The 27,055-nt window shown below is 43.5% G+C and overlaps 1 protein-coding gene across 4 annotated transcripts in view; it reads left to right on the top strand.

The window, feature by feature from the left end:
* Positions 1 to 27,055, top strand: part of LOC146808694 (cell adhesion molecule CEACAM6-like) — a 213,311-nt gene that overhangs the window by 73,341 nt on the left and 112,915 nt on the right. For 2 of the 4 annotated variants that reach the window (XR_014965482.1, XM_085614214.1), the window contains exon 3: positions 5,570 to 5,719. The exons of the other annotated variants lie outside the window; for them this stretch is intronic. Coding sequence is in view for 1 of the 2 variants with exons in the window: in XM_085614214.1 (XP_085470340.1) it covers positions 5,570 to 5,719 (150 nt within the window). In the remaining variant the exon portion in view is untranslated. The remainder of the gene's footprint in view (positions 1 to 5,569; positions 5,720 to 27,055) is intronic. 4 annotated transcript variants of the gene reach the window in all.

Raw genomic sequence — 27,055 nt, 5'->3', positions numbered from 1 at the left:
TGCTGGGGTATGATACGTCTTAAATCCATTTAGATGGATTTCATCCACAGTCCATGTCTCTTGTAAACACAAGATATTAAATTTCTCAATAAAATCTACCCAGATAGAGTTGTTTAATTTGTTACGCAAGCCAGCGACATTCCAAAAAATAATGCCGATGGTGATCTTAAATCTGTGACAACAAATTCCGTCTGGCCTAAAGGTTCGGACATACACTGCCCATCTCTACTTCTGTTCTTGACCTTACCCAATTTCAATTTCAGTACTTCACTATAAAACTTCGCCCAAGATTCTGATATTCGGTTAAATGAATTACCCTCTGTTCAGTTGTCTGTTCATTAAGTTCTTCATTCAGGCTATGTTCACAGATAATCTGCATGTCTAATCCCTTTTTAACACACTCTGATTTGGTTGGATTGGTAGTCCATCCATTGATTAAAGGATACTGGAATCCTAATTTGTAATGTTGATTTTAAGAAACTTTTATGGCTTTCTCTTGAAACCAAATAAATTTACTTTGACTTGACTTGAAATACTTTTCTTGAAGGCAGTTGTTTGTTGCAGAGTGTGGGTGGTAGCAGTGCACTTTTCACAATGCAGAGCCTGCTGCAGAGAATCCCCCTCTCTCTTTCTACCAGATGTTTACTTTTCTGACGTTAGCCAGATTCACAGACTGTCTTTACCTCAAGGATTGGAGGGTTGCTTTTGCTTGCAGTTATACTCTGTGAAATTCTTTGGGAAGCGATCCTAGGTTGCCTTTCTACCTTTAAATTGTTTTTTTATCTTCACAATTTTGGAACACTGGTGACATGGTTAGGGGTATTTTCAGATAACTTGAAGGGCTGAGTTACTGGTGCACCTGCTACAGAGATGGTTATCACAGGTGCCTCCTGATCTGGAAGGGAGGGAGAAGTTGAGATAAGTGTCCAGAGCTTGATGCATGGAGGGTCGGTGCAACTTTGGATGGAGACAGTTGGAGGAGGCTGCCGGGCGTCTTGTTAACGTGAGTTACAGTTATGTTGATGCAGAGCAAGTTGGGGAGGTCCCGAAGACAGAAGCGAGATTGTTTTAAGCTGGTACACACCGTAATGTTGCCACGGGTCATTGATTGGCACTCAATGAGGAGGTTTTGTGGACAGGTCATAGATAACTGGACACCTAGATATTCATCATGAGTAAACATACATTGTTAGCTTAATGTGCTAGTCAAGAGAAGGGCAGTTCTGACGGCATTAAGGGACATCGCAGGATACACTTGCTTCTGCAGGAGAGTCAGTTGATCAGAATGGATTTAGGTCTGCTGAACTTCACATGGTTCCCACAAGAGTTTCTGACATCGTGAATGGTGAAAAAGTGGCTACGGCTAAATGAATATATGACACACACTATTTTGCCACAGGTATTTTGGTGCTTGCAAGGTTTTTGGATGCCAGGTAGGGCTACGAACATTGAAACTGATCAATAGGTGTGATTGGTTCTTCTTAATCTAGGTAGGACTAACAATGTTCTATGATATCACTTTATTTGTCAAATTTGGACAGGAGTAATTCCTTGGGGATGCCATGGAGGACAAGTTTATAAGAGAGACAGACCCTAATATAGGACGTACGCAAGAGAAGGTACTTCTGGATAGGGGTGTCCAAAATTGCATGTTTTTCCTGGAAAATCTTGCCAAATTCCAAGATAAAATGATAGTTTCAGTATGAAATGTGATTTTCATTTCCAAATTGTGCGATACCGATAGAGGTTTGTAAAATGATATTCTCAGCAAGATATTTTGCTTGTGAATGAGCCTCCTGTAGGCAAAAATTATCCAACTATATGTCATGTGAAATCTGATGAATTTTGCACCATGTGAAAACTGGGAATTCTGCAAACTTTGGGGCCGCCATTGTCATGGGAATTGGGACCGTCCGCCAATATGATGGCGGTCCCGCCTATGGGTTTACAATGAGCACGCCACATTGGGCAGATTTACCATTACGGCGGGTGCTGCCCACCACAATGGTAAAGATGCAGGGTTTGCATTTCCCTGCACTACTTGTCAGGCACCATGCGGTGCCAGCCACATAGTGCAGGGAAATGTAGGGGGGCACCATAGGTGCCCCCCAAGTCCTGAAGTAAAGTACCCCTGCTGTACACCAGCAATAACCAGGAACAACATCGACAGCTCCAGCAATGACTGCGACAATGATGATCATCCATTAGGCTCTCCTGTCTCCTCACGGCCTCCTCCATTGCGAACTGGAGTCTTTGCACCTCACTTTGATATGGTATCTTTTTTTAGCAGGAATACCTGGTCCCTGTATCCAGCCCACTGACTATCAGAGTCGGCCTGAACTAGTGCCTTTTCCCTGGCCTAGGCTGAGCAGATAACCCTGAGTGGCACTCTGTGCTTTTGGGCGCTATACATACCTAAAGCTTTGAAATTGCATATCTCTGGTTCTACTGATTTCATTGTTGTCATTTTGGTCCCATACTATTTATTAAATGTTACTCTATTTTCCTAAATTGGTGTTGGAGTTTTCTTGAGTTGTATTTTTACTTGATTACTGCTTGTGTATTGCATACATACTTTACACATTGCTACAAAGTTAAGATTGGCTGCTTTTGTGCCATGCTACTAGAGGATTAAGCACAGTTTAATGAATTGACTCTTGTAGTTCACCCTGACAAAGATGTGGTTGGAGCAGCCCCCTCCACCAATAACACAATGTCCTACAAGAATGAACTGTGATGTAGTTTTGAGTGTAGATGTGAGTCTTCAACTATTTTGTAAATTTGAGCAACATTGGCAGTGTGTCTGTCCTGATGGATTCAAGTTGTTTCAGATCCTGGGTGCATAGATGTTAAAGGTGTGCTGTCTTCTGGTTTCCTTTTTACACTCTTAGGGGAAGATTTACAAGCCCCTTGTGTCGCTGGTGCATCACGTTGCGTGACGCACCGGTGGCGCAGCCTGCCAAGTGATATTTACAAGAACCCTGCGTGACTTAACCTGTGCTCATAAATATCGCCCCTGTTCACACAACACTTTGCATGTCAGGAGCGTGACATGTGTGTTGCCGTGGGTGTACCCACGAAACACCCATGTCCCCTGATGCATTTCCAGATTTACGAGAAATCGTAAATCTGGAAATGTGTCAGAATGCTACGCCACCCTACAGCACACATTGGAAGAGGAAATCACCTAAATTGATTGTTTTTATGCAGGAAGGTGCATAAAGGGGGAGGGGGAATTGTAACACCTCTGACTTATACGTCACATTGGGAGACTACATTTAACTGCGCTTCAGTTGCTAAGTATGTCAACTGCAGACCTGCACTGTTTGTACATTTACCCATTCAAGCAAAAATAATACAACGTGGCTTAGGAGCCAGGGAAGATGGCCGCTTTGGTGTGGAGCTACGGATCGACGTGAGAAGCAGAGTCTTCTCTAGGCGTCATTTAATTGCTCCCGGAACTTCCAAATGCTGGCGGGACATTATGAATGCTAGCGCTAACAATTGCGCCTGTTTCCATCATCCGGGGTGAGGGCTTTTGTCATTTTTAAGCGCGTTTTTGATCGCACTCGTATTACACAGCCGCCATTTTGTTTTTTCTGTCTTATCGGAATCACTCCCCTCACGGAGCGCTTTTCTCACAAACGCTCACCTCACAAGCTGCATCCATGATCTTTTCCCTGATGTTGGTTGTGCTGAGCGGTCTCCATGTAGAAGGACCCAATTAAGATAAACATGTTTGTATTCCTGAGCCTTTCAGTGAATGATTTTAACGCTGGCGCCTACATTATACAACCAACTCATTAATGGGAATTCACGTACATATTAATAACAACAGCGCAGTCATGACACGTACACTCTTGAAACGACTTCAGAAACGAGGAAAAGTTTGCTGAAATAGTGACAGCGCATCTTCTTCCCCCTTTTTGGACGCACCCTACAATCTCCCTTGTTTGTGACTGTTAATGCAGAGCCAATAATGAATAGTGTACTACAGTATCTTCCTGTTTCTATAATGCTTTCAGTCAGCCAAGGGAAGGCATTGTAAATCAAGATGAAGTGTGTCACATACAAATCTAAGCAATGCATTTTCAGTCCATGGTAAAGTTTATTTAGCTGGCTGTTATAAATTCTTTTCCTGTTGTGGTGTCAGGCAACCAAATGTTTTTTTTATATATATTAGCCAGAGCTGTGTTATTATATCTGTTACTCTGATCTTAGTAACAAAACTGCTACATTAATTCAGTGGTGGGCTATTACTTTTTGGAGAGATTTTTTTTTTTTTGTTTAGCTCTAATGTGGCTTGCTTAAGACTGACCCTGTGCACATCTCACCGATACTGTTGCTGGCGCATTGATTCATGCTTTTTATTTTTATCATTCACTTTTGCTCCAAGGGTATTCGCTCTGCTTATTCCATTATCTTCTCATAGGAATTATCCTTGACAGCGATCTGTGTTATGGCAAAAGCACGTTCATCTCGCAACAGCTCTATTCCTATAGATAATACTTCAGTGGCTGATTATAACACCTTTAGCGTTTTACAGGAAAACATGGATGATTCTGATTCTGGTCAACCACTCGCATGCCCTGTGACTCCTATCATTCCTCGTAGTAATTCCAAACAGCGAACTAAAATTCCTTCTTCCTCAACTGCTGTTTCTACCAAACGCGTCAAAAAAGACCCACCATCACCAACTAACACTACGACGTCACTGACTATGGACTTACTCCTTCAGGAAATGTGCGCTATTAAACCCCACATGGAGGAAACAAATAGCCGTCTCCAGCATCTTGAGGACAAATGGTACCAAATGGAACAACAAACTTTGCATCTGACACAACGTGTTGAGACTATCCAAGCTGTCATTAACCAGATTCCTCCTCTACAATCGGAAGTTTCACTTCTAAAGCAACAAATTGAAAATTTAGAAAATCGCAACAGGCGGAATAACCTGCGCATTTATGGTCTTGTGGAAGGAATTGAAGGGTCTGACCCTCTCTCCTTTTTTCAAACATTTCTTCCAACTCTTCTGGATCTTCCTGATTCTCCAAAATTTAATATTCAAAGGGCTCATCGTCTGGGATCACTTGCAAAATCGGAATCTTTTAACACCAAACCAAGAGGCGTAATTCTATACTTTTTAGAATATACTGATTTACTTAAAGTCCTTCACGCTGCCAAAAGTAAAGGGAAGGTATCTTGGTAAGGTAAATATCTCGTTTTTTCTCAGGACTATGCAAAAGCAACCGCTGAACGACGGAAGAAGTTTATGGTCATGAGACCAGCTCTCCGCAACCTGAATGCCCGATATGGCTTATTCTATCCTTGTCTTATGAAAGTGAATTTTTTTTATAACAGAACCACTTCATATGAATATCCGGCTCGTCTACAGCACTCCTTAGATACTTGCAAAGATGGAAACATGAAAGCTTCTTCACACCTCAATGATTTGAAGTTCTTCTTGGTTACTTGATTGTTCTGTTATGAATTTGTTTTTTATGTCCCTTGTTCTACGCCATAATGTTCTCATTACATGTTCTATAATCATTTTTCGTTCTTTCATTAGGTGCAGTTCAATGTGGTCCCTCATTATGTGATCCCACTTTTTCCGCCTGGATGATGTTTCCCTTTACTGTGTCGTTTTGGAGTTTTCTGCTCAAGCGTATTGTTTTACTTCTGTGGTTCCACCATCCCCATGTTTCCGTGTATTGTTGTGGTATGTTCTTTTATTATTTTTTCATTTCTTTCTTTATTGTACTCATCTAATCTCTTTTCCTTATATTTCCTTATATTTCTATTTCTTCTTTTTCTTTCTCATTCTCTCCCTCATTTCTTGTCCTTATTCAATCACTGGTCTTTCTTCTGTTCTTCTAATTCAATCAATCTCTTATCTCATTCACATTTTTTCCTATTTCATACTTTACTTCCTCCATATTTACTATTCCTATTTGACAATTCATCAAACTAATAATTTGTCGCACGATGTAACTTTAGTCTTACATATGTATAATTGTTCTTATTGAAATTTTGGGATTTAATCTATATATTTAGATGTTGTTAAATATTATATCCTGGAATGTTAAAGGTTTGGACTCTCCTATTAAACGTCAACGAGTTTTATCGCATATTGCAAATTTAAAAGGAGATATTGCGTTAGTGCAAGAAATTCATATAACAGATGTTGAGATAACCAAGTTACAACGTCACTGGGTAGGTCATGTATGTGCGTCACCGGGTTCATGGAAGCGTAATGGTGTTGCTATTCTCTGTCATAAACGTCTAGATGTTCAGCTCATAAATGAAGAAAATACTACTAAAGGTAGATGGGTTGCAGTATCTTTACTGATTAACAAGATTCCCCTAACAGTTTTTAACATATACGCCCCCACAAACCTAGATAAAAAGTACTGGCCACAAATTCTTTCCTCTTTGATGCAATACTCGGATGATTATTTAATTTTGGGTGGTGATTGCAACATGGTTATGGATCCTTTTATTGATAGACGATCTAATTCTAGATTTTCCTCCTCTTCCATGCATACCCAATTTACCTCCACTATCTCCCAGAGATCCCTCGTTGGCTCCTGGCACTTCTGTCATCCTACCTTACAAGAGTACACCTATTACTCACCTGTTCATTCCTCTCGATCATGCATAGATTATCCCTTTATCTCCAAAGCCCTAACTCAACACATTTCCCACTCTGACATAGGCTCTATCTTAATCGCCGATCATGCTCTAGTTTCTTTAGGTTTAGACTTTCTCCCTCCCATCAAAAGTACCAGAAAATGGAGATTCAACAACTCCCTTCGGTTAGACTCTAAGTTTGCATCGGCCTTTCTTGATTTTGTAACCACATTTTTTGCAGAAAATGAATCCCCTCAATCATCGCCTCAACTTATTTGGGATACCTTTAAAGCTGCCTCTAGAGACTTCATTATTTCATTTGTAGCACAAAAAAGAAGAGCATCTTCTCATTCCATACATCTACTTAATATGCAAATTAAAAAATTAGAACACTCTTATTATTTAACAAAGACCCAATCTGATTTGAATGACCTTATTAAAGCCAAACTCTCTTTCAATAAACTTTCTATTGAATCTGCAAATCTATATCTTCTTAAATCTAGTGCTAAATACTATAGTGCACAAAATAAAACCCGCAATCTTCTTGGCAATTATCTCAAAATTAAAAATGAACGCACTAAAATTAAATCTATTGTAACTTGTTCTAATATTACAGTCCATAAAGATGAGGACATTTTATTGGAATTCACTAACTTCTATCAAAAACTTTATACACCTGAATACACTCCACAATCAACTGATAGCCCAGCACCATGTGACTCTGGGCAATAGCTTGCTTAATCTTCCCAACGGCCCCCAGCGCCTAGAGAGCCTTGCGGGTGATTGTTCGCGCTTTACAAATGTGGATTATTATTATTATATTTCACAATATTTATCCTCCATTCCCCCACCCTCTTCTACAGATGTAAATCTATCTTCTTTAGAAACTGATATACAAATCGAGGATATTCTTAAAGCTATTCAGGCACTTAAAAAAGGGAAAGCTCCTGGGCCGGAGGAAGCAGGAAGAGGGAGAAGATTGGAACCATGTGTTGTAAGCGGTAAATGGGGCTGTGTAGGGTCATCTAGGGGCTGTGTAGGGTCGTGCAGGGTTGTGTACTTGTGTTAGTGTAGTGTAAAGTAGGGTCAGTGGTCGTACAGGGTAGTGTTTAGGAGTAGGGAAGGGACTGGGGCTAGGGGCAGTGTTGTGTTGGGGGTAGTGTGTTAGGGTTTAGGGTAGTGTCGTGGTGTTAGTGTAGTGTAGCTTACCATTTTTTTGTTTAGTGTAGTGTCAGGGGGGTTGTGATGGGTACTGAATGAGTGTAGAGACCAGAGTTGGGGAATGCGTATGTTCGTGCAGTGGGTAGTGATTTAGGGTTTAGGGTAGTGTAGTCGTGTTTCAGTAGAGTAGGGTAGTGTAGTGTTTTAGTGTTTTAGTAGTGTTTTAGATGTGTGGGGTAGTCTATTTCTATTTAATATTTATTGTAGTGTTGTGTTTAAACATTTCTTTTTTTAATATGACATATTATTCCGCATACCATTTTTATTACTAGGCAAGTTTTTTCTTCGCATACATTAACACTTTCAATGTAAAGGTATGCGAAGTAAAAAATTGAGTGGTAACGGTTATTGCTAGGTAATAACCACGTAGTAATAGCATGCGAAGTGATGGCATGCGAAATAACGTCTCATATTCATCTAAAACTCTCAGCTTATGCAGATGACATCCTCTTATTTATTTCCAACCCTCAAACGTCCATACCATCCTTTCTATCAGAAGTCTCAGATTTTGCTTCACTTTCAGGATACAAACTCAATGTTGATAAATGTGAAATCCTCCCTTTAAACAACTATTGTTTCCATGCTGACTTTCGGACTTCCTCCTTTCATTGGAGTCCAACTAAGATTAAGTACTTAGGTTTATGGTTCATGCCCTCTGTTAAAGACACCGTGGCTTTAAATTTAAAAAATCTACAACTAACCTTAACTAATTCCACATCTCGCTGGCATCCCTTATTTTTATCATGGTGGGGTAGATTAGATTCCATAAAAATTATGCTAGTACCAATAATTTTATTTTTCTTTTCTAATCTACCAGTCAATATCCCCAAATCTTGTTATAAAAATATATATTCTGTTCTATCGAAATTTTTATGACAAAATAAAAAAGCTAGAATGTCTTTTTCTAAACTTAAACATCCTAAACATATGGGTGGAGTCAACTTTCTAGATTTTTCTGCTTATCACACTTCATTTTTTCTTAAAAACTCTTCCTCTTTGCTGTCCAGTAAAATTGTCTCTCCACATTCTTAAAAACGCCCGGAGTCTTACATCCTCTCATAGTAGATGGCCTAGATGATCGTGCTTGATTTCTGCAATCTCTGATTTGGTATAATAAACATATTAAAATTAAAAACAGGATTCTCTTTTAGAAAGATTGGTTGGAGTTCAGTCTTAAATGGACTCATCAAATTTTTCATGAAGATACTTGTATTCCCTTCTCTGTAATTCAGATCCGCTAATCTCTGCCATCCTCCTTTTATTCCAAGTATATGTTTTTGATTACAGCTGCTCAAACCTCCTTTAATACTTGTACATCTCCTTCTTCACATACCAGTTCTTCCTCTATTACACTTTCATTTTTGAGTACCTCCCCATCTGCATCTCAAATCTATACAAAATTACGTGATTCCTCCGCTAATCTTGATAAATCTAGAGTGGAATGGGACTGGGTATTTGATTTAGGTGAGTCTTTTCCTATTTTAACGTGGGATAAAATGTGGTCAAAAATAAGGAAGTCTTCTAGAGCAGCGAATATTACACAAACTTTGTTTTTCGTATATAATAGACTCCTGATCACTCCAGCTAAACTTCATCATATAGATCCCTCCATTCCCTCTACCTGTTGGTCTTGACCAGCCCCTACAGCAGATATTAAACATCTGCTAATTACTTGCCCATCTATTCATAATTTTTGGGTCAGAGTATGGAACCAAATTAACACAATTTTTCTTACTAGAATCCCTTTCTCTTGTACTCATATTTTCTAGGTAGTGTCTCAGAGACGTGGCCCTCCTCCGCTTCTAATATCGCCATTGTTGACTTACTTATAGCTGTCGCATTTCAACAAATCACTAAGTCATGGAAAAATGCCTCAAACGTTTCTTTTCAAGCCTGGTGGTACGGAATATGTTATAATCATAGTTTGGACAGGGCTTACGTTTATCCTAGTACACTTGCTATTAAACAGGATTTATTGTGGTTACCTGTTCTAAATACATCCGCACAATCCGTACCCCTACATAATTCTCGCATTGAAGAAGTACCCAAACCTCCATGAAGTAATGGTTACAATCTGTTATTTTATTTGTTTAACATCTTGTTTATATTATAAGTTATTACTATAAGAAGTAATGTAATTCATCTGTTGTATTTTATCTATAAGACCAGTTTTACCTTATAACATTTGATATATCCTCTCTCCCTTTTCTTTCCCCCCCTCCTTCCTTTAATGATTGTTTGCATTATATCATATTTATGTATTGAATTTTATTGTCATTATGTTATATATTCTTCTTTATTCAATAAACTTTCTTTTCAAACTCAAAAAAAGTCTCACCTGACAGCGCATGTGCTGTCCTCTGAGCAGGGTATTGTTTACTATTGTTTACAATAAAGGGCTTGGAGCTCACCCACTATTTACCATTAAAGAAATAGTGCTGATCCAGGTGTGTGGTTAAGTTGTGGTGGCAGTGTTTGATATTGTCCTCGGGTGGTATGTGTGAGTGGGAATGTTTTGTGAGATAGGCATAGTGGAGTCTAAAGTGTTGTGGCAGAATCCGTTTAGCGGGGTGTGTTAGGGAATTATTGAAACTGGGGCGCAGTGTTCTGTGATGATAAAGACTACGAGAGAAGGATGTGGTGTGTGGAGTGTGAGGTTGATACCGATGGTCTGCGTAGTGCAGCTGTCCATTTCAGAGGGTTTTTGTGTTGTTGTTGATGGCGTGATATAGCTTCGTTTAAAAGGTGTGTTGCGTTTTCGTTTCTATTCTTGATGTAGAAAGTTGTAGCAATCTTGCAGCAGATGTGTAGCTGAATGGGTAGCATTCTACATTTGATGGTGGAGTGTGAATGGTGAACGGAGGATAAGAGATATCGGCAACGTATGATCGCGACTGGCATGGAGGGTCGTTTTGGTAGGTGATGCACGACTTTAGGACTACAAACTATTAGTGGGTAGCATGACGTCTACGGGATACCCAGTAAACCAGGTGGTGGTGACGTCGTTCAGAATTTCATGAATGATTGAAAATATATGAATGCTTTAGGGCCGCGGTGGTTTTAGGATAGTTTTGAAAATCAATACAATCAGCAGTCTTGCAAGAGTGACAGAGACATTGGACACATTATTTTTTAGCCGCTAGCTTTTAGGACCAATTGGGCGCATCACTTGGGTTGAATCAGCCTGAGGAAGGGACCAACACTACTGGCGGATATGGGGTCAGATTGGGTCCCATTGGAAGCAGATGTGGGCAGTGCTTATGGAAGGAGCAGTTTTATGGCGCCTCAAAGGTCCCTTGCTATCAGCAGGCTGCAATTGCAAATACCCGCAGACGGAAATGCATGTTTAATGAGACCTAAATGATGCTTCGGACCAATGAATGTTGGCGGCGGATGTTGGTTGACCAATTTTTAATGTGCCTGTGTTATGCAAGGGCTATTGCAGGATCCGACGTCTGACCCTAACAAGCTAATGCCATTAGGATAAGGGGGCGGGCCCAAGATGCTGCACGTGAAGCAATCTGCATCCCGACCTCCCCTGGGCGTGGCAGACTCCGCGGAGCCAGCAATAATGGCATTTCCTAGTCCTATGCATCGTGACTGTGGTATCAGCCAATCAGAGGGGTATTGACCAGCACTGAAGGCATGATGCAACCCTGTGCAGCGTCACGGCATTATACCCTAATCAGAGATGTCTCATTCCGCAAAATGAATCGTATATGCTCTCCTGGGTGTGCAATGTCAAAAAACAAACCGCGTAAACTATTAGAGTGCACCACCGAATGATTAAACACCCAGTGGAACATTTCAATTCTAAACAATTTGTAAAGTATGCGTTGTCTACGGAAATACTTTCATGCACGGTCTCGGAGTTACTGCCTGATATGCATGCAGTGCACAGAGACTTCCAAATAATATGCGGCAAGAAGCACATCTTCAGTGCACAGGGAAACGGTCACATTCAGGAGAGCAGATGTTACGTGCAGAGCTTCTCTTTTCTTGGTATTTCTCAGGAGATCCAGAGGCGCGCCTCGGGCATTGGGCACTGTCGGATCTGTGCCTTTGACGCACTTTGCCCGGTGTTGTGTCATATCTGGTATCCCCTTGGGATCGTGTATCCCCTGCTCTTCGGCTGACTTCGGAGAATCAACTCGGCCCGGGCAGGATCAGACAGAAGCAGTCGATCCTCTTGGGCTGAGCACAGGGATGCACCATATCATGGGACACCAGACTGGGCACACGCTGTACATGACTTGACGTTTCGTTTCTCTAATACTGGAGCCACAGCTGCACGAGAGACAGGAAGCACATCTAAAGTAGTTGAAAGAACGAACCCTTAAATAAATGAAAAATACATGCAGAGACGGAGCGAAGAAATGTTCTTTTCTTATTTTTAAAGAAAATCGCAACTAGTACAAAGAAGGAAACGTGAAATAAATGAAAATTAAACATATGCACGAAGTCGGAGTGAAAGAATGGAATTTTTAATTTCAAAGAGATGGAATGACGTAAATTGAAACATGGAGAGAGAGAATGACAGAGAAGGGAACATAGCTTGGAAGGTTTTACATTGCTATGTGTGTCTTTCATATAATTTCAGTGTAATTATGCGTGATATTTCAACAACTATGAGTTACACTTTCTGGCAAGCAAAGTCACCTAATAAAGAAGATGGAAGCATATAATTATCAGAAATTACACCCATTTCACCAAAGAGAAACTCTAAGAAGATCTTAAAATGACTGCAAAGCACCAGTTATGGAAGGGCACTAACCTAGAACCCGCGAACAGCCCCAGAAAGACAAGGGCATTGGCAAGACTCAGGAGAGTGAGGCGCACCCTTTACAGCCAGTCAGGAAGCTGTTTATTTCAAAGACAGTACCGGTTAATCAATCCGAATAATAATGATAACTGAGGAGCGCAGCTGAGCGGTGTCAGCACCGGTCGGCACGCCACTACCTGCCCCACCCCGCAGCACCAGATCACACCAGCAGGCTGCAGCTGTCACAGAGCTACTAAAAACACCAGGCTCGTAAGTGACAAAGCTGCTGCCCATGCTGAAAGTTGGACCAGCATCATTACTGCTGCCACTGTTTACAATAACCAGGTATCAAGTTGTCGATGCTAGGAGCCAGGCTCACTTCGCTAGGCAGGCGCCAACAGACTGAGGCCCTGGGGAGGCTGCATCCATCCTGGTGAATGCTTCCTTGGGCTCACCTTCCAGCTTGTTTATGTGTAGGCCGCACTCACCTGCGGCAGCCTAATGTGCAGGGGGTGTACCCGGGCAGTCCTATGCGGAAGGGAAGTATGGAAGCAGGGACGCTGGGTGGAGGGGGGGTGAGTGTATGGGTTTCTCTGATGTTTTTGGAGGGTATGGGAGAAAGATTCCAGTTGCAGGCAGATGTCTCACGTAGGGTCCCTTACTTCCTGTGGCGCTGCTGATACTGCCGTTTATCTGCTTTGAAGCGGCGGTAGGGCATCATGCCATTTGCAGGGTTAGGTGCTAAGTGCAGACCCTTTCATCCCTATGGCTCCCATTACCTGCTGAGTTCATGAGCACTTGTTCCCCTGGCCTGCTCTGTGAGAATTCAAGACCAAACCGACCGTGGAAGCTAGTACTAGCCCACATGGTGCAATATTAAGTTTCCAGGTGGGGGCACTGCTGGTGTAGGCTCAGCCTCTCCCTCCTGGGTCTTCAGAGTCGGTTGCAGCCGTACTCCTCCACTAGTTGAGTTGACGACTCCTTTCCTGCTGCGCCATGGCATGAATTCTGAGGTGAGGCTGCCTGGCTGCAGCTAAGTGCTGCATATAAGAGACCACCAATCCCGTGGCTGTCTAGACTGGGACGGGAGCAGCCATGGGTCACAAGCCTGTCACATTAGTTAGTGATTGCCGCAGAGCCCCCTCACACCAAGCCGGTCCTCCAATGTATAAAGAGAGCAAGTCTCTTGATAGAAGCTGTTGGCCATAATTATAACACTGACTGTGAGGTGCCATCACGTGAAGAGTCTCACAGGGAGTCACACGGTTAACCTGAATGGATTGCCGGAGTCGGGGAAGTGTATAAACTTTATTACATTGTAGCCTGTGCTCTCGCCTGCCTAAGCCAGCCTAGTCACAAGCTGAGACAGCCGCCCAAAGCCGGCACAAGCAGCGCAGACCGCGCGTTGCAACCTGGATTTCAGTTTATAGCAGAGAACTAATAGCACTCTGGCTTGATACTGAGGCGCTACAAATGCATGACTTTCCATTTCAGTGCGGTGATGCGGACCACTACACTGAAATTAGGGGTGGGCGGAATTTGCGTAGTCGCGCTACGCAAAGCTCTGCGAAATGGTAAAAATTTTCCACGAGCACGCAGAGTTCCACGAACATGCGGAATTGCTTGTTCCACCCGTCCACAATGCTGTTTTCCTGTTCACGAATGCTGTTTGCGTGCTCGGGGGAAAATATCTTGCGAACACGCATTTTGAAAGCGCGAACAAGCAAAAAATTACGCTAAGCCGCGGATCGCGGAATTTTGGGCAATTCCGCGTTCTCTGTGGAATACGAAATTACCCAAATTCTGCAAATTCCACAAGCGGAACGTAATTTACCGCCCAGGCGTAACTGAAATGTGTTAGTCTAACAACTGATGCGTGGTACTTGGCAGAGCTGAGGGAAACCACGGCAGAGATTAAAAACCTAAAAGGGTAAAACACATCAATATGACGTGTTACGTGGATTGACATGCTGGAACACATGGAATGAGGCTTCTCTGAATGATGTCAGTTATGACTTATGGTCATCATGACAATGAGGATCTGTTTGAATGTAGATACGCTGGTTATGGTCTGATGTCATATCTTGCACGTTATCGATCAACAAATATCACTGTTAAAAGTGCTAGATACATTGTTCTTACACATGTTGACAGAGTACAACGGTCCACATGTGCACACAGGTGTACACGCTTTCATCATGGCTGATCTGCCTGTGTCCCAGATCCAATATTAGAATGGTTTGATGAGTCATGACCACTGTCCACATTTACATGACTTGCATGTCATATATGAAAGGTTAGAGCTTTCGTCTTGTGAACGGTCTTCACAATGCAACTGGACACATAACATTTAAGTGGTATATGCAACAGTCTCTGAATGTAAAGACACGTACCCACATGCTGGTTCCATTGTATACATGTATACATGCGATAAAGTCTCATATTTAGCACATTTCCCCTGTTCTGTGAATGTCATGGGCAGTACTTGACAGCCTCCACATGCTGTACAATGCATTGCGCGCACAAGTGTCTATCGGCTTGACATAGATCCCAGGGAATGTTGTAACAATTACGGAGGTTAAATCTTACATTTGCAAGGCACCCTTTCTTCCCTAAAACTCACGGTTTATAACAAACAATTGGGTATGATAACACCTACGAAAGTTCTGACTCCATATCCCAAGCATCAGACCTCTTCCTCAGTGTATTACCCAGTGCTCGATGGGTTGTTGAAGGCCCAAGAGCAGGTACAGGGGGGTAGGTTTTGTACAGAGTTTGACTGTGTGATTAAACTATTGCCTCCTTCCACAGGCCGCATTTTCCTTTCTGCAGATGTAGGTGAGTATAGGTGTGGGATGACTTGTATTCAAGCATGTATGGGTAGTGAAGGTGCAGCCATACTGTTCTTACCATACTTATGTCCAAGTTCCAGAAATGAGGTAAGTTAAATGACTTAGTTCGTACTTGCAGTAATACCTGAAAGAATGATGTGTCATGTCACATACATATGATGTGATGTGTGTATGTGATGCCCCACACACACCACATATAATATGATGTTTTGCAATGTTGCGCACACAATACTGTGTATGTTCTCAGAGTACATTTGTGGCATGTGAGATTACCTGTATTGTACAAAGGAATAAAGGTAAGACACGTAATTGGACCACAGATCTGATGTGAAGCTGCATACATGTGTCCATGCGTATACAGTCCATTTGCAAAAGAGCCTGAGAGGCTAGTGAACACATGTTTAAGTTATTCACGATGGATGATCTTAGTTTTATGAATGTTACTTTCTTGTACGTTGTGTAATGTGCAATTTACATTCCAGATGCATTCTGCAGCACCCATAGAAAGAGGAAATCACCTCTGATGCTTGTTAATGTGCAGGAAGGTGTCCCTTTCGGCACATAAACAATCCTTTAAATAAAGACGTTTTACAAGTTCCATGTGTGCTAATGCGGCCCACATAGAAGGTGTAAAATGACATTTCTGATTGTTTATGTGCAGGAAGGGAGCCCTTCCTGCACATAAACAATTTCCCCATGACGGGAATTCTTGACCATGGTGCAAGGGTGCCTGCGTCGGCGCATGGCAGCAGTTTGTGCGCCAGCGCAGGGAAGCACAAGATGCAACATATTGTTGCAAATATGATCCATCCCTGTGTTTCCAAACACACGCAGCGCGGCGCAGCACAATGACTTGCTGCACCACGCTGCGTTGGCTTATTGTAAACATGCCCCTACGTTTATTAATGAGATCATCCTCTCATATTTTGGTAGGGGTGGGTTTTTCTCATTCTTGAGAATCACAATGATGTTGGCTTCAGCCATCGTGCCCATGACCGTGCTTGACCTAACGATGTGGCTGAATAGGCATAGAACGGTTGGTAGTAGTAAGTTGTTGTAAGTCGGAGAAAGATTTATAAAATTTGGCAGTAAAGCCATCTGGTCTGGGGGTCTTATTATCTTTTAAATTATTAAATGCTTTTGATACTTCGGTAGGAGATTATTATCCCAAGATATTCCATAAAAGATGCCATTAACTATTTACCATTTATTCAGAACAAAACCCAATTAGGCTTGATTCTAATGTCTATGTAGGGCAGAGTAAAATGTGTTTTAATCATGGATTCGATAGGAAATCTAATTCTGGCTTTTGTTTAAGTAAACATAGTTCAACTCGTGATACGGTCGGTGGTCCTTGTGGGGGTTTGACTAAAAATAAATAAGATATTAAAAACATTAATAATTATAAATATTATAATTTTAAATAACCAAAATCATATTAATATAAATGTTAAAAAAGCTACAACATTTTAAAATGAATACATATGCTATTCCCATTACAATTTATAAATAGAGGACAAAAGGCCTGATTACAATGTCGGGTGGACTTATGTCCGCCCGTCACCGTAGCTATCTGGAACCGCCCAACCTTGGGTCGGCGGTTCCAACCTCATTATTACGATGTGAGCGCTCATAGGGTGGTCAAGAACATGTATTTTACAATGGAGGCTTATGCAGTGGGCAGAAAAGGCCTGCCGCACAAGCTTCCATTTGTAAAATGCATGTTTGGAAACATCCCTGCACCACGGGACAGGCACCTCACAGCGGAGGGCCAGGGGGAAAGTGGCCCTGCTATGGGCCCCCCAAAACACTTTCCCACAGCCTTTCCATGCAGGACACTGTCATCATGATCTCCTAATGACAGCGAAGCCTAGTCTGGCCCCGAATTCATTATGAGATTATGTTGTTTCCAACGCACCGACGGGCTCCTTGAGCCCTTCGAAAGTGCCATGGATGGTCGCCTGATGCTTCTGCCCGCCACATCATAATGTGACAGGTTGACCTCAAGGGCAGATGTCAGTGGGTCTGACACCGACGTGCTGTCGGACCCACCGACATTGTAATCAGCCCCAATGTGTCGAACTCAGGGGGTGTAAAATTTACAAGTCCTACTACAGTAAATGCAACAGTAGGGAAAGTGTTGGATGTTGGAGCGGTAAGATTTACTTTTCCTACTCGACTCAGTACTACAGTATGAAGTAGGGAAAGTGTTGGATTGCGGAGGGTTGAAATATACTATTCCCACCCTAGTGACTGCAACAATAGCAAAAGTGTTGTGTTGTGCAAGGGTGAAATTTACCATTCCCACTCCAGTCACTGCAACAGTAGGGAAAATGTTATATCGAGGAGGGGTAAATTGTTAGATTTTGGAGTGTTGTATTGCAGAGGTGCAAAGTTTACTATTCCCGCTCCAGCCTCTACAACAGTAGGGTAAGTTTTGGATTGCAGAGGGGTAAAAAATACCATTCCAAATCCAGCGAGGACAGCAGTAGGGAAAGTGTTTTATTGTGGAGGGGTACAATTCACTTCTGCCACTGCACTTTATGCAGCTATAGAAACAGACTATATCACTTCAACTAAAATAAATAATTTCAAAACTATAGCAAATAACAAACAATAAAAGTATTTATATATAAAAATCTATATTTTTTAAATTAACAGATTACATATTTTATACAATGTTTAATACATATTAAAAATCAATGCAAATATATATTTGATCAAAATGCCAAAATCTATCATCAAAATAATAACAATCAATAAATACCTAATTATTTACAATTAAAAAGCATAACACAACTGGCACATACAATAATAAATTACCATTTAAAAAAATGTTTCTCTTTTTAATTGTTACTACCTACATAACTTTCTACCTTATACCTCTACAAGATACACACCTCACATCTAAAATGTATATTTAAATTAATAATTTTTGCACATTTTACATATTTAAATATCTATTAAAATATTAATACTAATTAACTACTAATACAACATCTAAATTGAATTACCTTTCCACCCTTTATCCGCACAAAAAAACAATCCACAAATAAAATATGTGAATAAAAAAAATTCTTTAAAGAAGTTACATAATTGATAATCAATTAAATTATAATATTACTAATTGACTAAGAATAAATTAATGATATTTAATTAACTTCCCACCCTTTACCCCTACAAATACAACTCACACATATAACCTAAACAATAATTTATTTACATATTTACAACATTATCATTTAAACCATTAAAAATTAACATTATTTATTGATTATTATAATTCCTACACATCCATCCAGGACCCATGCAAAAACCACAACCCCCCCAAAATACATATTATACAATTTTCATAATTAATTATCAATTAAATAATTATTTAAAATAAGAAATTATTTTTACATAATTATAATTAATTTGCCCACCTGTTAGAATAGAAATCGTTAACTTTATGCTGTTTGTAATTAGGTTAGCATTCACTGCGCCATTTTCTATGAGGGCGCCATTTTAAGCTGTTCGAAACTGATCTAGTTTAATTCCGAGAAATGCTCCTCTCTGGGATTTGTTTCAGTTTCAGTAATGAGCACACTGTTCACGTTAGCACACAGCTTTCTCACTAGATAGAGGCCGTTTCCCCCTTGTCTGGTGGCAGGCTCCGGATGGAGCGACCTTGGACTTTGCTACTTTGGGGTCGATTCCACTGTCGCTAAAAATGCCTTCCCAATGCCATTCGTAGGCTTACCTGACGACCGACTCGTATCCGGAGCTTTTCCCTACAAACCAGCAAGTACGATGCGTATAACAGACAAATCTCCGCTCCGATTCGTGCACTACGTCAGTAGCGAACAGGCGCAGGAAACACGGAAATCGAGTCGTACGGAGGCTCATCCTGACCAATTTCCGGATACGCAAGTACGATGTGTACACAATACGTGTCGTACAGGGCGCCGCTTCCAGCATGTCACAGCATTCAGACGAGGCATATGAAAGCTCCGAATCGTGCCAGAACACGATCAACGGGGATGAGACAGAGCAGCCATGTATCCAATTGTGCATGTCTTCCCTATACTGTACGCACATCGTCACCGACACGCACAATGCAGAAGGTAAGTCAGACACCTACCACAAATCATATTTTCACGAGTACACAAAAGGAAACACCACCATAGGGGCGTGGATGCCCATCACTCCCAGTACTGTCCACCACATAGGGGGGTGGATGCCTATCACCCATAGTATTGTCCACCCCATAGGGGAGGGGATGCCTATCACCCATAGCATATCCCACCCATAGGGGGTGGACGCCCATCACTCCCAGTATTGTCCACCCCATAGGGGGGTGGATGTCCATCACACCCAGTATTCTCCACCCCATAGGGGGGTGGATGCCTATCACCCACAACATTTCCCACCCATAGGGGGGTGGATGCCCATCACTCCCAGTACTGTCCACCCCATAGGGGGGTGAATGCCTATCACCCACAGCATATCCCACCCATAGGGGGGTGGATGCCCATCACTCCCAGTATTGTCCACCCAATAGGGGGGTGGATGTCCATCACACCCAGTATTGCACACCCCATAGGGGGGTGGATGGCCATCACCACCAGTATTGTCCACCCCATAGGGGGGAGGATGCCTATCACCCACAGCATATCCCACCCATAGGGGGGTGGATGCCCATCACACCCAGTATTGTCCACCCCATAGGGGGGAGGATGCCTATCACACACACCATATTCCACCCATAGGGGGGTGGATGCCCATCACTCCCAGTATTGTCCATCCCAAGGGGGGGTGGATGCCCATCACCGCCAGTATTGTCCACCCCATAGGGGGGTGGATGCCTATCACCCACAGCATATCCCACCAATAGGGGGGTGGATGCCCATCACCCCCAGTATTGTCCACCCCATAGGGGGGTGGATTCCCATCACTCCCAGTATTGTCCACCCCATGGGTGGTGGCTGCCTATCACCCACAGCACACCCATTCGGGGGGCGGATGCCCATCACTCCCAGTATTGTCCACCCCATAGGGGGATGGATGGCCATCACCCCCAGTCACCCCCAGTATTGTCCACCCCATAGGGGGGTGGATGCCCATCACCCACTGCATATCCCACCCATAGGGGTGTGGATGGCCATTAAAATGGCCATCACCAGTCATAGGTGGCAGGATACACACACATCGGGTGACTCAGCAAACCACCCCCACCACCTTAGCTACACTGCATGTTTGCATGTAATAAATGCTCACAACACAGTTTGTGACAGTGAACATACAATCTGACTCACAACACATGTGTGCACAAAATGCCAATGTGTGTCACTAATATCCTGCATCTGATGACCATTGTTTCAATGGGCTCTAAACCCCCCCTCACCACAGTGTCCAAAAGCTGATTGTGGGGTTCACAAATCATGCATTGTAGGGCCATTGTGGTAATGGGGTCTATACCCTCCATCACCACAGTGAGCAAAAGGTGATTGTGTACATGAAAATAGCAGCATCTTCAAAGCAGCATGCATGATACCGTGTCCAAATTGCACAAGCAATGTGGTGGCAATGTAGTTGATTTGTCACATACACACATATAAACATTAGATGCAAATATTGCTGTGTATCACAAGAACACCCTCTGCCATGTGCAGACAAGCAATGGCCATGAGCCCTGACAATGACTCCAGTGTACAGTTAGACAATGCGCAAAGTGAACACCATGATGTATACGCACATATCTACACCAACAGACACACATACTAAGGAATCCTGTGAAGACCGTAGATGTCCGATGACCAAGTTCCATACCATGTCAGCAATGGTAGACCCAAAAGATGATGAATGTGCAGGCTGATGATCCAGGAGACGCAGGGACCCTAGGCTAAAAGCTAAACTAAACATACTGCCAATGGCCCTAGAAAATACATAACATTGCAGTGGTGCAGATGCACAAATACAGACACCATCACAACAGCAAGTACATGAAACACTTCATCAACATCATGTACATTAGATGCAACACCACTTGATAACAAAAATTGGCTTTATTCAGCACTTAATTTGTTAGATATTTACATATCACGAGGAAAGAAGGCCAATGGCCAGTCCTCCAAAAAGTCATTGCAGGGGGAGGTGTGACAACCTGTCACCCGTTGATTGCCTGCACTGCTATTGACCAGGGACATCTCAGCACTTGGAGGGGCATACACACTGGCAGGCCGTGCACGGCATGGACAGGATCAGGGGACAGGAGAATGGGGCAGGGGAGGTGAGGTGGGTGCAGGAGTGACGCCAGCAACTGCAGTGGAGGGGTCTGAAACAGTGGGCGCCGTCACCACTGCTGGGCACAAGTCCGATGTGTTTTCCTGCACCACTGCATTGTGCAGGACAGAGGTGGTGGACGGGCTCTCAACTGCAGTGCCCAAGTCAGACGGGGGGATGTGCCTCCTACTGCAGTGCCAACATCAAGGGGAGTGAAATGGGGTTCAGATGGGGTGGGCAGGTTAGAGGGGTGAGACACGACCTCCACACCAGTGGCACAAACAGGCTGAGCATGTGAGGTGGGGGTGGAAGTGCATGTGGAAGGGGGGAGGGCCTAAGCATCTTGGGGATGTGGTATGGGTGTGTGGGTGAACCGGGTGCACAGAACGGCTGTGTGTGTCTGGGGGGCTGCCAGATGGAGTGTGAGGTGGAAGTATGACCTTTTGGTGGTGTCTTCCCCTTCCTGGTCTGGGGAGACTTGCGGGTGGGGGCCTCAGTTTCCGTGCACCTGGGGGAAGGTGTCCGCTTAGCAGGGGAAGTCCCCTCCGTCTGTAGTGACTTCCTCTTCCCCTTGTAAGTTGGAGCAGATATGTCTGTGGGGAAGAGGCCAAGGTCACAGAGGAAGAGCTGCTTGGGAGTGGGGGTAGTAGGTGAGGCAAGGGAAGGTGTTTTGGAGGGAGAGGCATCTGAGGAATGCGGAGTGCTTGTGCATGCCTGTATGTGTGTCTGTGACCCATCCCCTGTGTGTGTCTCATCAGTACCCAGAGTGTGCGTGCTTGTGGTTCTCGACTTTGACTTGCATGTTTGTGTGCTGCTATTTGCTGATGTGGTGCGTGCATGTGTGGGTGTGTGTCTGTTATACAGGCAGGGGAGTGGAGACTGTGGATGTGGCAGAGGTAGCAGGACTGAGGGCCTGTTGGTGGAGGGACACTGCTGCAGTCTGTGTGGAGGCCATGGACTGAATGGTCCGATGTAGGGCAGACATGTTAGCTGAGATGCCCTCCATGTAGGACACCAGTTGGGTCAACAGACTGGTGTGAGAATGGAGGACACTCAGCATTGATGTCTGCCCTATTTGGATCTCTGTGAGTAAGTCCACAGACTCCACACTCAGGGCAGCAGTGGAGACAGGGGCAGGGGGTGCGGTACCTGGCACAAAGGAGACATGCTCCCTTACATGGGAGCCTCCACGGACATCTGGATGGGAGCAGATGGGAGGGTGGAGATGGTGGTGGTGCTGGGGCGAGACTTGGCAGTTCCTGCCGTGGGTCTGCTGACACCCGCATCCACAAGGGAGTCAACACCATTGCTGCTGTGTTCCTCATCCAAGGTGTTGGTAGCTGCGGTCTCCTCAGTGTGGCTCCCCTTACCCTCCATACCACTGGGTCCCTCCAAATCCTCGGAAGCGGACCCTGTCTGGCTCTGCTGATCCCCATGGTCCATGGAGCTGTCTCCTCCAGTGTCCGTAGATGTAACTGCAAACCAACAGGGTAAACAGATAAACATCAGCCACACGTTTGACATCACACATCACAGTCAGTACAGCACATTACAGCACACTTTTGTGCATCATTTGCATTAAAGTCTCTGAAGCGCTTACACATATTTGTAAAACACACATGACAGTCTGCCAGTAAACCATTTCCCTCATATCCCACATGTCCATGGAGACATCATTCTGGTGCATGTAGCCAGACACTACTCATATGTGCACACATGCACCACATTGATAGTTGTCTGGACTGCAGGAATTGTGACAGAAATGTGTCAGTACACACATATACCATCTCCTGCCACTGACTTTGAACATGTGTCAGGATGAGGCTTGTAAAAAGTCTTGTCAGTAATATGGATATGCCTCCTTCAACACACACAATGATGTGCTCATGTATTGCTGGACGATGCCACTATTAAGTGCATGCAGGACAACTGAAATCACTGCAGGATTCACTATAGGAAATGAAACAACATGCTACGGGGCAGTCTTGGTAATCAGTTCTTGCTGCCTGCTGTCACTGGAGCAGTGCATCACAAAACCAACAGTCAGCACATTTTCTCAATCATGTATTTGGTGTGAATATAAGTCCTGCATCTGTCAAGTGCACATATTGCCCCACTGCTACCCACATGTCAGGACTACTGATGAACCAACGTTATACAAATGCCACAATAGAATGACAGCAAGCACAAGTCTGTCAACATGATCACAGTACAGCCTGATGACAATGAAGTGTAGCCGCCTGCACTTAAAATCTGGATACACCATTAGGCACAGTCAAGTGTTTACACTCCTAGGACTGACCCCATTGTGAAGATCCACCAGCCACATGTCAGATGGCTGGCCACTACGAAATATTGGAGACCCCAGGTGTCTAAAAAGCTACCACACTCCACAATGAGACAGAGGCTGAAACCTGAGTGCACATTGCACAATACATAAGAATTAGTTTGATACACATGATTAGGAGAAGTGAGTGTACACCATGCCCGTAGTAGGCATACCTGACCTGGTCCATGGGCAACATGGGAGTACTACCAACAAAAAACAATCATGGAGGGTCTAAGGGAAATGATCTTTAATGACCAGGCAAACTCAAAACCCCCATCAAATACGCAAACAACAAAAGAGGAGAGAGCCGGTCAATATGTAAAGAAACTGGGAGCCAAAGAGAAAAAGACAGATTCAGCCCACTAAGTTGAGACAAATCCCATCAGCCCACCGCTTTGGCAGAACATAATCATGTGGGAGTAAGGTGGATCAACTCATTGCAGTGCACCCTATTTCAGGGGAACCATCACTGTGTATATGTAATGAGTTTGCAGTCTTCCAGAAAAAAAGTCTCAAAACATAGTGGTACTGAAAAAAGTGTGAAATGCAGTGCAAAACAGAAGAAAAGTGTAATAAAAATGGCTACCTGATAACACCACCCAACTTTTATTCGGTGTCAAGAAAAGGTGCCAAGATTAAAAAGCAAGTGAAAAACTGATAGTTTGAAAAAATAATAACTATCTTATAGCAATAGAGGTAGACATGTTTCAGCCAAAAGGTAACAGTTACCTGGCTTTCGACAGGACCATGTATAGTGGAATGCTACTGCAGAAATGTGTGTTTACAAAAATACTTTGACAAGAACATCACCGTGACAATACCCTACCAAAATCAAACAGTCATTGATTTGTCCAATTGTTTAAGGGATGTCAGAGTGTTCCCAACATTATGTGGGAGTACGCCTCACCTCACCCGGCAACTGCTCGGTGTACTGAGGCCCCGCTCTATCCGTCGGCTTGGACAAAAAGAGAGGGGTATTGTCACGGTGATGTTCTTGTCAAAGTATTTTTGTAAACACACATTTCTGCAGTAGCATTCCACCATACATGGTCCTGACGAAAGCCAGGTAACTGTTACCTTTTGGCTGAAACATGTCAACCTCTATTGCTATAAGATAGTTATTATTTTTTCAAACTATCAGTTTTTCACTTGCTTTTTAATCTTGGCACCTGTTCTTGACATCGAATAAAAGTTGGGTGGTGTTATCAGGTAGCCATTTTTATTACACTTTTCTTCTGTTTTGCACTGCATTTCACACTTTTTTCAGTACCACTATGTTTTGAGACTTTTTTTCTGGAAGACTGCAAACTCATTGTATATACACAGTGATGGTTCCTCTGAAATAGGGTGCACTGCAATGAGTTGATCCACCTTATTCCCAGATGATTATGTTCTGCCAAAGCGGTGGGCTGATGGGATTTGTCTCAACTTAGTGGGCTGAATCTGTCTTTTTCTCTTTGGCTCCCAGTTTCTTTACATATTGACCGGCTCTCTCCTCTTTTGTTGTTTGCGTACAACATGGGAGTAGCCTGAACAGTATGCATGTGTCCATGCACGTGTAACACACATGATGGACAAACTTCTGTGCCCACAATATTGTCCCACCTACTGCATGATTGTCTGGGAAACACCCCAGACACATATGGCGATTCAGAGCATCAACTAGGACACGTATCAATGTCCCACACAGAGTGCATGTCATAAACCTGTCCATATACAGATACATGTCACTAAATTTCCTCACTCATGAAGGCAAATACTCAGACGGTAGCAGAAGCGGTCCCCCAGCATCAACCTAGGACAACAGCAGTCCCCCCCGAGACATTTCACTGATGGAAAGGGACACACCTGTGTCTCGGATGAGGAAGGGCCATTACTGGATTAATGAACATTATTCTAGTACAAGCCGACAGATAAACTGGGGTTGCACAACCAGGCTGAAGGAATGCAAATATCATGTTATACACAGTTCACAGACAAGGCATGCACTTACCCCCTCCTTGCTGCTGTCTGGCCTTCAACAGCCCATCCAGGTCAGGGAAGACCACTGGCAGAATCCGGTGCAAGTGGAGAGTCAGGGCCCGGTGTCCGCCCCTACGGCGAGGAGGCGACACCTTCAGCTGGACTCTAGCAATGCATCTGGTCCAGCCACATAGGTCCTGCCATCTCTTCTGGCAGTTGCGGATGCGACGCCTGTGGACCCCCACAGATCGAACTGCCCGGGCAATGGTCAGCCAGATCTCCTGTTTCTGATGGGCATCAACCTTTGAGGATGTCAAAGTAAAAGGGCCCTTAACACACATGCTACATGTTTGTGCATCACACAGTTGGATGAACATGTTCTTTTCACAAGGGCATCTGCTGAACAGAGGTAGTGCAACAATGGGGAGGGACACTTGTCCTGCATCACCTACATGGAAACATTCCCTGGGTAGTATGACCGTCTCAAAAAGCACTCTCACAGCACAGTACCTGTTCACTGCAGTCACCTACACTTTGGGTGTGACAACTACTGAGTGAACATGCCAGCCAGAGCTTAACACAATATCTTTAGTGCTAGTCAGACAAGATGCACAATGAGAGAGGATGTGGACTGCACACTCACCTGCTCCCCTGGTTTCCCGTACAGCTTGCTGTACTGTGGTAGGAGGCTGTCCAGCAGGGCCTGGTTCTCCTCTTCTGTGAAGGCTGGGGCCCTCTCCACAGTACATGTCATTCTTGGAGCCAGAGGATACAGAGACCGCAGCAGTGGTAGCAGAGATGTCAATAATGATCATTTAATGCAGGCAAGTGAGCTCTCAGGGCAAGACAGCCTTATATCTGTCTTGCAGAGGCAGATTCGGTCCCATGCGTCCAAAAGGATAGGTCCAACTTGTTCGCATCCTATGAATTAGTCCAATCCATGCGATAGTACGCATCGGTCACGCCTACCACCAAGTTCAAAATCTCTGCTTCATTACAGTTTAGATTTTGATACATTTGTGTAAAAAAGAAACC

The sequence above is a fragment of the Triturus cristatus genome, chromosome 7, assembly GCF_964204655.1.
Source record: "Triturus cristatus chromosome 7, aTriCri1.1, whole genome shotgun sequence".
Classification (NCBI taxonomy): Eukaryota; Metazoa; Chordata; class Amphibia; order Caudata; family Salamandridae; genus Triturus; species Triturus cristatus.
Note: the sequence above shows the minus strand (reverse complement) of the source record. Positions and strands in the feature narration are given on the sequence as shown.